At 45.1% G+C, this 12,314-nt stretch overlaps 1 protein-coding gene across 3 annotated transcripts in view; it reads right to left on the bottom strand.

The window, feature by feature from the left end:
- GABRB1 (gamma-aminobutyric acid type A receptor subunit beta1) overlaps positions 1-4,240 on the bottom strand; it is a 143,954-nt gene extending 139,714 nt beyond the window's left edge. For 2 of the 3 annotated variants that reach the window (XR_012995169.1, XR_012995170.1), the window contains exons 1-3: positions 4,173-4,234; positions 3,999-4,090; positions 3,846-3,913 (exon numbers count right to left, since the gene is read on the bottom strand). Coding sequence is in view for 1 of the 3 variants with exons in the window: in XM_076336199.1 (XP_076192314.1) it covers positions 3,846-3,913; positions 3,999-4,071 (141 nt within the window). In the remaining 2 variants the exon portion in view is untranslated. Of the gene's footprint in view, positions 1-3,845; positions 3,914-3,998; positions 4,091-4,172 lie in introns of all 3 variants that reach the window. The other variant, XM_076336199.1, reaches the window with a different exon arrangement.
- Between the last annotated feature and the right edge of the window lie 8,074 nt (positions 4,241-12,314).

Raw genomic sequence — 12,314 nt, 5'->3', positions numbered from 1 at the left:
CTCTTAACTACTCTATAAAAGGTTCCTTATCACGTGCACTGCTCTATAAAAGGTTCTTTATCACGTCCACTGGTTTTCAAAACTTTAGAACATGTACAGCTATCTTTTCCCTATTATGAAGGTTTCACCACCTGCTCAGTAGGAAATACATTTTAGAGAAAATTATGTCATGTACTGCAGAGTCCAGCTACTTCTTGACCGTTTCCTAGTAGATATAGCAATATGCTATTTGTTTGCTTGCCCTGAAGCTTGAAGGTAGTTACCATGAACCATGCTATCCATGTTTATTTGTGATGTACAAGCAGCACCTTCTGTTAACCATGTAAAGGTATCAGAGTAAACCAGACAATTCACATCACAGCAGCTTAATAGATTTAGTCATAGCATGGTTCTTAATGAACTCTTTATATTCATGTAAATGTCTGATATACTTCTAAAGGAACGCTGTCATGGATGAAAGTTAGCTGAACAGTCATTAACTGAGACAAAGCGAAGGGTCACCTTGTACCTTTGAAGGGAATGCTTGCAGTTACTGTAGCAAGGATGTGACAATCTGATGGAAACAGATTAAAACTTATTTCATGGTATATTAGGGAGAAAGTACAGTTAGAACCGGGCAACGGTCATCAGGACTTTTACATTCTACTTCTGCTTGTTCGATGTATGACAAGCTCTTCAGCTTATTACCTGCAAAAATCAATATATGACAACATATCTGATGCCACGTGGGAAAGCCATGAGAATAAGCGCTCAATTAATCCTTCTGTAAAAGTTGCTATGGCAGCTCACTACAGTATTATTGAACTACCAAGCAGCTATAAAACAATGCAGTCCAAAGAGCTGAACAGATGAGGACCAAGCACTCGGGGGAAATAACAGAAAGGTTGACTTCAAGGCTGTGCAAGTCTCAATTCATTAACTGAGTAAAGTATTTCACAATAGTTTAGTATATTTGAAGAAACCACTACAACTAGACAAGCTGCTTGAGCAGTTATTACTGATGGCGTTCACGGAATTCACAGTAGTTCTGTTGTCTATATTTCAACTTTTTACCTGAGGACTGGGTTTACTCAGACATACAGATCAGCCTGTTGACTTGACAGACAGCCTACAGCCATGACAAATTCTCAGCTAATGCAGCAAAGGGGTATACCTCCTTCATAGCCTAGATATATATGTGGGTTTGTTTGGTTTTTTTAATCTTTACTCTTATTTAAGCACTGAGACTAGAATAGAAAATTTAACCCTGCCCGTGGTTACCAGGATTTGGAATAGCTGCCTCTGTCATTCTGGAAATATGGTTTCATGTGCCTGAGGAGAGCCAAGGGATGAGACAACTCCCTCCATTACTGCTAGGGTGAGACTGACTGGACAGAGCCCTGGTGGAGTCCAACCAGACTCCTCTCTTGCCAGGAGGAGCTTACACAATGAGGATGTTGCTCTCTCTGCTCATGTTACTGGTCTCCTTCAGCAACAAAACTGCCCTATAGACAACAGAAGCTATAAACTAGCATCTTCTGGTAAACATTTCTGGCTCTGAAGCCACAGAATGGTAGCTCTTACTAAACAAAGAAAAAAATCTACAAGACAGCAGTTCAAAAGGAAAAGAGAGAAGGTGAATGATTCACAGGTTGCTGCAACCTTAAGCATTTCAAGGCTGTGATTCTCAGAAAAACTACTAGAATAAAGGATTATTTTACTAGGTAGAAAAATTTTTCTTAAGCTATCAATCCCCTCATTTCTGCAATGATGGATAAAATTATTGATCATTGTCCAAAAGACTCTATAACAGTCTCTAGCAACACAATAAAGACCTTGCAATAAAGAACACTCTAGACATGGGTATGTAGAGTTAAGCACTTGTGATATGGGAAAGCCCCTTTCAGACCGATTCAGAATGGAGACTGTTTTTTCCATATTTTGCCTTAAGGAATGGGCGATCGGCTATACTGGGAACAGTTGCTTCCTTCCACTGAGAGATGTGGCATTTTATGAAATGAAAACATCTTGCTTTTTTGACCAGTCTTAGTCGAGCTGCCCCACCCCACACATGGAGATTAGTTAAGGAATCCAGTAGCATGTAACTTTCCTTGATTAAAAACCAGTTAAGTTCAAATTACAGTTTCCCAGGGGCTGTGCAAGCGTTGGAATGGAGGAGGAAGTTGCATGTTGGATCCATCAAAGCTAAGCAGAAATGCTGTGAGCTGGTGCAATGCAATTAATGCCCGGTGATGTTGCCACTGGAAACAGTCACATCCACTTCCCTCCAAATTAACAGTATTTCAGGTGTTGAGACTTTACAAGGTAAGTTCCGGACCTTTCAGAGCAGGTATTTTAGTGATGGTGTTTGCTGTGTTTGGCTTTCCTAGGGTGTACCACTTTGTAGAAGCAGCAATCCTGTTACAGGGTGGTACAAACAGGTTGGAGTAATTTGTTCTTCGACTGTTTTGATAAGCTCTATGTTCCGTTTTCTCTGCCTCATCTGCGCAGTCCCTACCATGTTCCTCCCTGAAAGTACAATACAGCAACAGGAACTCCAGGAGCTGAAACTTGCAAAATGTTGTCTTTGTGTGGTATTAGCACTCTGCAGAGCCTGGTATGCTACACACAATGTGACAAAATCTCCTTTCCTCCCCATTCTGCCAAGCAAATATAACAGTTCCACACAAACAGGAACTGTGTATATATAACAAACAGAAAAAAATAAATATGAAAATTAAAACAATCTCTGAAGAGACTGTTTTAATGACAACTATTAACTAATATACCGTGGAAAAAATCCCCACTCCTGGGTAAGTTACTTTGGATGGGCAAATATCACCTTTTTGTGAGTGAAATAAACTGCTGATCAGGATGGAAATGTAAGGTTTCTAGCTTCTTTTCACTAAATAGGTGTTCCCCTATAGAGAGACAGCATCTTAGATTTTCATATGAGACCAAACATAAGAAAAGAGTCCGAGAGTAAAATGCCCACAGTGCCTACTACACCAACATGATTTTGTAAAATGTTCAAACTTGTAACTGATTTTTCATTTTCTTCTGGGAAAAGGCTGTCAAACGAGGCAAGCACTACACAGACACATTTTTGCTCTTTAAGCCTGCATGCCTATTAGCATTCCTTCCAGCAACAGAACTGAAATCAAATGCAGTATGTTTCACACCTGTAGCTAGGAGACTTTTCTGATTTTGATAGCTGGATAGGCAACGTCCTTATGTACTTGATCTGCAATGTTGGGTTTTCTTCCCTTCTACAAGAAAGACAGCATTTTCTAGAAGCTCCTTTTTCTTCTCTTTTTGCACCTTTTACCCAACGCCACTAGCTTGCAGAGTGAAGTGTCTACCTCTTTGAATCATTTAACGTGAAAAAATGCACATCTGCCCATCTGCTGCTACAGCTCAAGAAACTCCAACATTTCTGATGACAGCTGCTGATCATGCAAAGGGCAAACCAGTGCAATCAGAACCCAGAACCTCAAACCCGTAGCAGGTATTTTTGATCACGGCAGGGAGCACTTCTGGAGTGCAAATTCAGGCACGCAAACATTATCTCAACAACGCAAATAACTTTTCCTAGCAACCGCGATGTGCTTGGCCAGCGTTTGCTGTCTCTCGGGAGGTAGTCCCCTCTGCAGCCTGGCGCCCGGCAGGTTACAGGGGCTTGCGGTGCCGGCGGGGACGAGCTCGCCCCGCCGGAGGCGCTGGCTGCCCCCGCACCTGCGGGGAGGCGCGGAGCTCCGCGGCGCGGCCGACAGGCGGCGCTGTAGCGCGGCGGGCTCCACAGCTCCGGCCGGGCGCGGCGGGGAGCCGGCGGCAGCGCCCTCCGTCCCGGCCCGGGGGTCACTCACCATGTTGACTTCTGAGACCACGTCGATGCTGGCGATCTCTATCCGCATGCCCACATCCACGGGCGGACCTGCGGGGGGAGCGGGAGGCGGCGTTAGCCGGCGGGGGGCGCCCGGGGGGCTGGGGCGCGGGTCGGGGGAGCGCGGGCGCCTCACCTCCGAAGTCGGGCCGGAGGCGGATGTCGTAGCCCTGCAGCAGCCTGTCCACCGTCTCCTTCACGTAGGACATGTTGCTGGGCCCGTCGGCGCTGCGGGAAGGAGCACAGGCGGGTTAGGAAGGCGGCCGGGCGGCCCCACGCCCGCACCCCTCCGCGGCCCGGCGGCGCTCACCTGCGCGCCGCGCACGCCACGGCCAGCACCAGCGGCAGCGACAGGGCCCGCGGACCGTCCCGCCTGGCGGCCGCCGCCGCCGCCCCCATCCCGGCCCCGGCCGCGCCGCCGCCGCCTCGCGGGGGAAGAGCGGCGGACTGCAACTTGGTGCGGAGCGGAGCAACAATTCCCGACAGCACGACGCATGCGCGGAGCGGGGCGCCGCGGCCCCCGGGGAGCACCTCTGCCCGCCACGGCCCGCGTGCGGCGCCCCCGCCCCGACCTGCCCCGGACCCGAGCGGACCGGAGCGGGCCGGGTCCGCTCCGCCGCGGAGGGGCTGAGGGAGACGGCGCGGCAACAGGTGCCGGCGGCGGGGCGGCCCTGCCGCAGCGGGCGGCGAAGCCAAGCGGCTGGCTGGGCGGATCGGAACCGAGAGCCTGCGGGCCGCCGCGAGGGGCTGCCGCGGCCGGGTGCAGCCGCCCCCGCTGGGGCGCGAACTTCTGGTCAAGAGAAAGTAAATAATTGTTGAGGGCACTCCTCTGTGACAATTCACACTGATAGGCTCTGATGGTAATGATAACGTAAAAGGGAATTGACAAATTTGAAAGAAATAGCACGTTTTGGTGCAAATAGCACTTTTCCAGCTGTGAAGGCTTAACTGCATCCATGCATCGCACTGCTCCTTGAGCAGGTTTGTCGCTGGAGCTGTCCCACAGAAGTACCCGCTGTGGCATATGCAGAAGATCGCAACAGATTTTTAGTCGCTATTTTTCAACCAAAGTAATTGATCTTGTGTTTAGAAGGGGATTTTTTTTTAAAGACTATGAATTGATGCTCTAACGTAGCCTGACCTCTTATGAGCAATATTACACACTGACTAATCGGAGCCCTGTGAACAATTTCTGACTATGCCAGTGCCGCTCTGTTTCCCTGCACAGGAGCTCAGCAGAGATAGCCCTTACCCCTTTAAAATTGAACCCACCTCATCTGTGCGCTATACAATCCTGTGCGCTGACCTTGGGATACGTATTCGATGTTTCTGAGGCTCCTACAGTGTCGTGCAGACTTAATTCTGAGAACAGCCAGACTTTTGGTGATGCTTTCATGGTTGAAATATGCCACAATATTTGAAAAATGCAGGAATACTGAAATAGATAGTTTGTGACACAAATTCTAGTTATAATTTTGAACATTTTAACAATGCATATTTCTATGCAAATCTGTCACTCTTGCAGGAGCACAACACACTTCCTGAGAGATTACCAAGGGAGTCTTTCACCCTCACAGCTACTTCCTGTAACCATGACAGTACAAGTTTATGAAAATAATTATTTTATTGGTGGTTTGTAACAGTATAATAAATATATTCAATTGGCTTTGAGGACTTTTATACCGAACATATCTTTCTTTTTCTCCTATTTTAGTCCTTAGTTGCTGAAAAGTGTGGTCTCCCAGCTCAACTCGACGGTACTTTAGCATTGCTGTTTGGAAAGAGCTTTTAAAGTTTACTAATCGTGATTAGTACATTTTAGTAGTGTTCAATTATAATTGGTGCAGCTTGCACCAATTTAGCACTTCTAAAAAAAAAGTCCTACCCATGGAAGTCTACCGAAAGGTATCTTTTTATTCAGAGTTTTATCAGACATAGCCATAATAAAGTTACCTGGTTCCCCTGAAGCACTGAATTAGGATTTTCCATGGGACGATAGAGTCCTGTTTTACTTCTTGATGGTGTGCAGGACTATATCCTGTAGATAATTTTAGCTCTGTCATAAGCCATGTGAAAGTCAGATACGCCTGTATGAAAGTGAGACCGCTGCTCTCTACGGCTTGCCAAAATCTGTCTTGAGGGACAAATGCAGGGGTTTATTCTATATGAATTCTTTATTCTCTGTACATTTCAGGGCAGCTTTAGTTCGGACTAGCTGTAGTCCGGTCCCTGGACTGAATGCCCATTAGTAGTTGAAATGTTTTAGGTGCATTTCTGGAGCTTATCATCTGGTTGGAAAAGGCGTGAGCTAAGCCTGCCCTGCAGGTCTCCTGCCGTTAGGGATGCCTCAGCCCAACAAGTGTACTTCCAGGGAGGGTGAGGATGGTCTCGGCAAGCCGGTTCCTCTGAGAGCTCTGCCAGCTGAGCTGTCCTGGCTTCTGCAGACCAGCGTCGAGCTTTCTCCACTGAGCATCCCAAAAATAAGACTACTGAGCCGTTGACTGTTTCCCAAAGGTGGCACGCTATGGAAATCCAACTCCATTTTGTTCAGCTTGATCACTGGGGACATCTGGGCTCTAAACTGGGGTCTTGAAACAACTGCAAATATCCCGCTGTGTGGAGACAATACTGAAAAGGTCCCTCAGTAGCTGGGGCTTGGGAACAAAGAGGTTTATATGGTACTTTCAATAACCATACAAAGAAGGAGCTGCATGGCATTACACTGCCATAGCAGGGGTGGTGAGAAGGATTCTTTTTGCCCCATGGGGTGGGTGATGGGAACATGTTTGGGACCTGTCTTCCATTGCTTCCAGGACTGAAAGAGATAAATTATTAACAGCAGGACTTCCACTCTCCCACATGTCACCAACTGAAATGCTCAGTAGTTTTATCTGAAGTCTAAGAACTTGAAGTTCTGCATTCTTTGCAGAATATTTGTTTCTAGGAAAATATAGCATGCTTTTCCAGGCCACCAATGCAGAAGAATCTTGTCGTAATTTTGATAAAAATACTCCTTGCGACATAATTCTTGCTTTCGGCAGCTCTTTAACAACCTCTCTTACAAAGAACAGGTGACATCCAAAATGAGTGACCATGGCAAGGAGGCTAACTTTCAAAGCCCAGATATTATCGCTATTGTTCACAAACATTTTCCAAAAGCTTTTAGAGGTGACGAGACATCTGGTGGTCTGATTTACAAATGTAGTTCAAGCTGCAGCTGCTTCTGCAGTCGATAAACTTGATTCAAAATACAGCAGTGTGTCTTTCCATCCACTCCAGTGGGGTTTGCTCACTCAGTCAGGCTGAGTGAAACCTGATGGGTTCCCAGCGTGGCTTTTAGGCATCTTGGAATTTGCTGAGCGCCCCAGAATTTAGGCACATAAGTAGATGTGCTGCTTTGTACTTTTGGAAATCAGGCTGCTTAGTGCCTAAAAACCTAGGAGGTTAATCTGGAGACTTTTGCCACTAGTTCGCAGTATTTTTAAAGAAAAAGAGACTTCTGTGGTGCCTTCAATTTCTGCTCTTACGGTCTTTTCTTATGGTTATTTTCTCATATTTGTTGTTGAGTAATCTCTTTTCTTTAAACCATTGCTAATGACAATGCCAAATTCCTTTCTATGCCGGGTTTAGTATTTATAGGGTCTATGAGATAGACATACATCTTGTAAATAAGATTTTTTAAAAATGTTTTCTGGGATGTGTTAGTGAAGGCAGACCTTTTGGGTGGGGAATAGTTTCATCTTGATTAAGCATATATAAACACTAGTACACTAAAACAATTGAAATCCACTAGTTCTAACATAGTAGCCATGACTTTTTTTTTCATATTCTGAGGCATGTCGAATGCTTACCAGAAGCAAGACAAATAATATTATCACAAAGCATGATTCATAAAACCATCCTGGACCAGCTGCATGTTCATTTTTCACCTTCATTATGCATAAACTTTCAGGAGGGAACCTTTTTTCTTACACAGAGAAATGTTTCCAGTTTATTAAAGATCCTTTTTGCAATGCTCATTTTCATTTGGAATCAGAAAGTGAACACAGTACAAAGATAATGTCCTGCTCAGACAATGTTGGCTAATTAAAAAGAATACAAGAGCACTGAAAAAAAGGAAAATTCTTCCTGTTTCCCACTGGATAAGATCGGTAGGAAGGAAGACCACAACTTTTAATGAAAGTAGGGGAAAAAAAAATTGCAAAAGTGGTGCCTATGCAATCTCTCTCCAGTGATACTTCGTGCCTTCTTAAATGTAGAATGAGGGAAGGTGTGTCTTTGTGACTGCTCAAAACAGAGAAGGGGAGCTGTGTGCCTTACACTGTGGACTTTGTATGTGGAGGTGATGACTGAAAATGCTAATATTTGTAGTACTGACTGGTTTGAGTAATTGGAAATAGGGACTTGCAGACCCAGGATGCTCGTAATCTAAGTGTCCAACTGGACTTGCAGTTTTCCAGTCAGTGGGGAGAACTATTGTGGGAACAGGTACACCAGCCACAGGCCAGAAGCAGGACTCGTGTTAAGTGTGAAAGCAGCATCATTAATTGGCAAAATTGCATTACAGTGTAACAGTGTGCACAGAAAACAGAATGGGAAACCAAGCTCAGGATCTTTGGATTATTCATTGTCAGACATCTGTGCCCTACTGGTTGCTTGGCTGTGTGGCTTGTCAGACTGCATACACCTCAGGTAAAAGAAAAATGAGAATTAGGATGGATATACATTTTTTCTTACTTGGCACTGAGCAGGTGACATTTTGCAGTAACTATACTGATAAGGTGTATTCAAAATTTTAGATCAATTTTTCAAATTTGTAAAAATTAAGCTAAATGGTTGGGCTTGAAAACTATGAAATGAAACCTAGGAACTCTGAAATGACTACATTTGCAGGTAAAAAACAAGTCCTGTTAATATTTATACTTAGAGAAAAGAGGCAGGTAACGAAATAGGTCACATATTTCATCTGCTTAGTGATAATGCTATTGTCATTTTATACCTACAGTAATCCCTTGAGTCAAATGCAGCTTGTGAGCAGTCTCCTCGGATGGCAGAAAATGGCAAGCTGGAGATACTTTTAGTGTGCTTTGGGGATTTCAGTGCAGCGGGAAAGCTGCGCAAGCGATCGAGAAGAGCTACCGAGTGAGACACTGAACTTGCGCTTTATCCTGGGATCTGTAGATGGTGCGATGTTGCCCCACACTGAGGAGAGCACCTCACCCTCCCAGCCATTTCCCTTTCCTTCGGGTCTCTCAGTAAGCCTCCACACCCTTGCCCTTCCCTTAGGAAATAAAAAAGGTACAGCTCAAAACTCATGCCCTCTTTGTGCCCCACGTTTATCCCTCCTTTTACATGCTGTAAAGGTCGATTAAGATCGTCTTTCTTTTAAGAGCCTGTAAAACACTTAGGACAGTGCTTTTAAAGAATTAATAATAAATATCAAAACTGTGAATTGAAGTTAGTCACCTTCAATAATCAAAGTGAGAAGAGAATACATAATAAGAGCTATAGGATTCTTTTTGTCCTATAATATCTACAGCCAGAATAATTTCATGAGTCTTTAATCATGTCAGATAAACATCTGTAACACTCATTTGAAATCCCTTTTTAGATCTCCCAGCCCTGTGTCTACACTACTCATCCAACATTCTTTCTTAACATGACAGAACTTGCTTCCTCTCGAGGTGCGCAAGTCCAACACTGCATGCCTAATGACAGAACCCCCCCTGGCAGTACATTTTCTTTGCCCCCCTCCTCACTACCTGTGCAAAACAACTCTGCTGGCTTTCCGAGTCCTTCATCCCAAGTGTGGGAGACTCACAAGCTCCTTCTCCTTCTGATGCTAGCTCAAGAGAAGTAGTAGAGGCTGAAGATTAAGGTCTTTGTGCCAGATGCTATAGACATTATCAAAAAAACCAATCCTGGCTTCAGAGAACAAACCATTCAGGATAAATTAGGAAGACATTCGTGTGTTGAGACAGACATGAAGAAGGTGAAGGCTCATGGCTTAGACAGGCGTACTCTTCGCTGGGTCAAAAACTGGCTGGACGGCCGGGCCCAGAGAATTGTGGTGAATGGAGTTAAATCCAGTTGGCGGCCGGTCACGAGTGGTGTTCCCCAGGGCTCAGTTTTGGAGCCGATCTTGTTCAATATCTTTATCGATGATCTGGATGAGGGGATCGAGTGCACCCTTAGTAAGTTTGCAGACAACACCAAGTTGGGCGGGAGCGTTGATCTGCTCGAGGGTAGGAAGGCTCTGCAGAGGGACCTGGACAGGCTGGATCGATGGGCCCAGGCCAACTGTATGAGGTTCAACAAGGCCAAGTGCCGGGTCCTGCACTTTGGCCACAACAACCCCATGCAGCGCTACAGGCTTGGGGAAGAGTGGCTGGAAAGCTGCCTGGCGGAAAAGGACCTGGGGGTGTTGGTTGACAGCCGGCTGAACATGAGCTGGCAGTGTGCCCAGGCGGCCAAGAAGGCCAATGGCATCCTGGCCTGTATCAGAAATAGTGTGGCCAGCAGGAGTAGGGAAGTGATCGTGCCCCTGTACTTGGCCCTGGTGAGGCCGCACCTCGAATACTGTGTTCAGTTTTGGGCCCCTCACTACAAGAAGGACGTTGAGGTGCTGGAGTGTGTCCAGAGAAGGGCAACGAGGCTGGTGAGGGGTCTGGAGAACAAGTCTTATGAGGAGTGGCTGAGGGAACTGGGGTTGTTTAGCCTGGAGAAAAGGAGGCTGAGGGGAGACCTCATCGCTCTCTACAACTACCTGAAAGGAGGTTGTAGCGAGGTGGGGGTCGGTCTCTTCTCCCAAGTAACTAGCGATAGGACGAGAGGAAATGGCTTCAAGTTGCGGCAGGGGAGGTTTAGACTGGACGTGAGGAATAATTTCTTTACTGAAAGAGTGGTTAAACATTGGAAGAGGCTGCCCAGGGAAGTGGTGGAGTCCCCATCCCTGGAGGTATTTAAAAGACGTGTAGATGAGGCGCTTAGGGACATGGTTTAGTGGGCATGGTGGTGTTGGGTTGATGGTTGGACTCGATGATCTTAGAGGTCTTTTCCAACCTTAATGATTCTATGATTCTAAGGCAGCAGTTAGTCTGTATGCATTTGCGTAGTTTAATGGCCTCAGTGGGCATATTAAGTAGCCAGTAGTCTTAAGTGTTGCTGAATAAAGGAAGGCAGTTGTAGACAGCATTGCAGAGGCTGGTTTTAAGAAGATATTTAAAGAACAAAGACATATGAAGTGTGGTATTGTTATGATTGCTGTTAAAAGGTATCTCAGGTACTTCCTTTTATACAGTTCCTAACAACTAAGGTTTGTTAGTGCTGGTGACATGTCAGAAGCAGGACAGAAAGAGTTAACACCCGATGTATTATCCTGTAGAAATTGAGCACACATATACCTTTCCATTGCAAGCAGCTCCCTTGATTTTAACAGGCTGATGCATACTGTGGCAAGTTGCGTATACATTTGTAGGACTGAGACCTTTGCTTCTGTGCTTTTTAGGCCTGGTCCTGTCTTTATTTGTAGGGGGGGGGGGTGTGTGTGTGGTGTAAGAAATGAAAACTGTTACTGGAATGGCCCAGAAATTATTTTTCTGATAAATGGAGTTCATTTTCTCCAGCTTTGCCTTTTCATTGTTTTCTGAAGCAGCTCACTGCAAAACCCTATTTAAATTGTCAGGTTAAATAAGTCCTTTTAAAAGTAGTGAGTAGAGAAATACGAGTAGTATTCTCATACTTGGAAGTATTTTACCACACTGAACCACTAGAATGCAATGTGTCTCTTTGTCCCATTTCAGTGATGTGATGCGCTTGCTACGTACACTTATGAATCTGTGAGTCACGTAAATAAGAGACTAGCTTGTTTGCTTCTAGCAATAAAGAGACAGAATGGCTGAATTCAGTCATACAAGCAACTTTTCTGGGGATATTTTCACATAAGTGTGTTGATCAAAGTGTTCCTTCATCAGGAAGAAGAAAGAAAATACGTAATCAAAATGAACTTTTCTTTGAGAAAATATAGATTTCTGCATTATTTACTCTCAAGAAATTTAGAATTGAAAGATACTCCTTTCAAAGCCCTGAGCAACCTGATCTATCTTTGAGGTTAGTGCAGCTCAGAGCAGGAGCTGAACTTGGCTCTGAAGTTGAACAGGAGGTAGGCTAGATAACTTCCCCTTCTAATTTCAAGTATTTTGTGATCTTGTTACTCTAAGGGGTGGTAACATAGCTGTCTGCCTCTACTTCTGGTTTGTGGTTCTTCCATGGAAACTGTAGTTCCAGTTCCTTTGTTATCTCCAGTACCCCCTGCTCACTTGCTGTGCTACGTTGCTGGGGAGATTGAAGGTCCTAACTAGTTTTTCCTCAAAGCTAGTTTTACATTACAAGTTTTGGGTTTTTTACTTCCGTCTGATTTGGGATGAAAACTGGGGCTGAACACTGGCCTTTT

Source organism: Aptenodytes patagonicus, chromosome 4, assembly GCF_965638725.1.
Source record: "Aptenodytes patagonicus chromosome 4, bAptPat1.pri.cur, whole genome shotgun sequence".
Taxonomy (NCBI): domain Eukaryota; kingdom Metazoa; phylum Chordata; class Aves; order Sphenisciformes; family Spheniscidae; genus Aptenodytes; species Aptenodytes patagonicus.
Note: the sequence above shows the minus strand (reverse complement) of the source record. Positions and strands in the feature narration are given on the sequence as shown.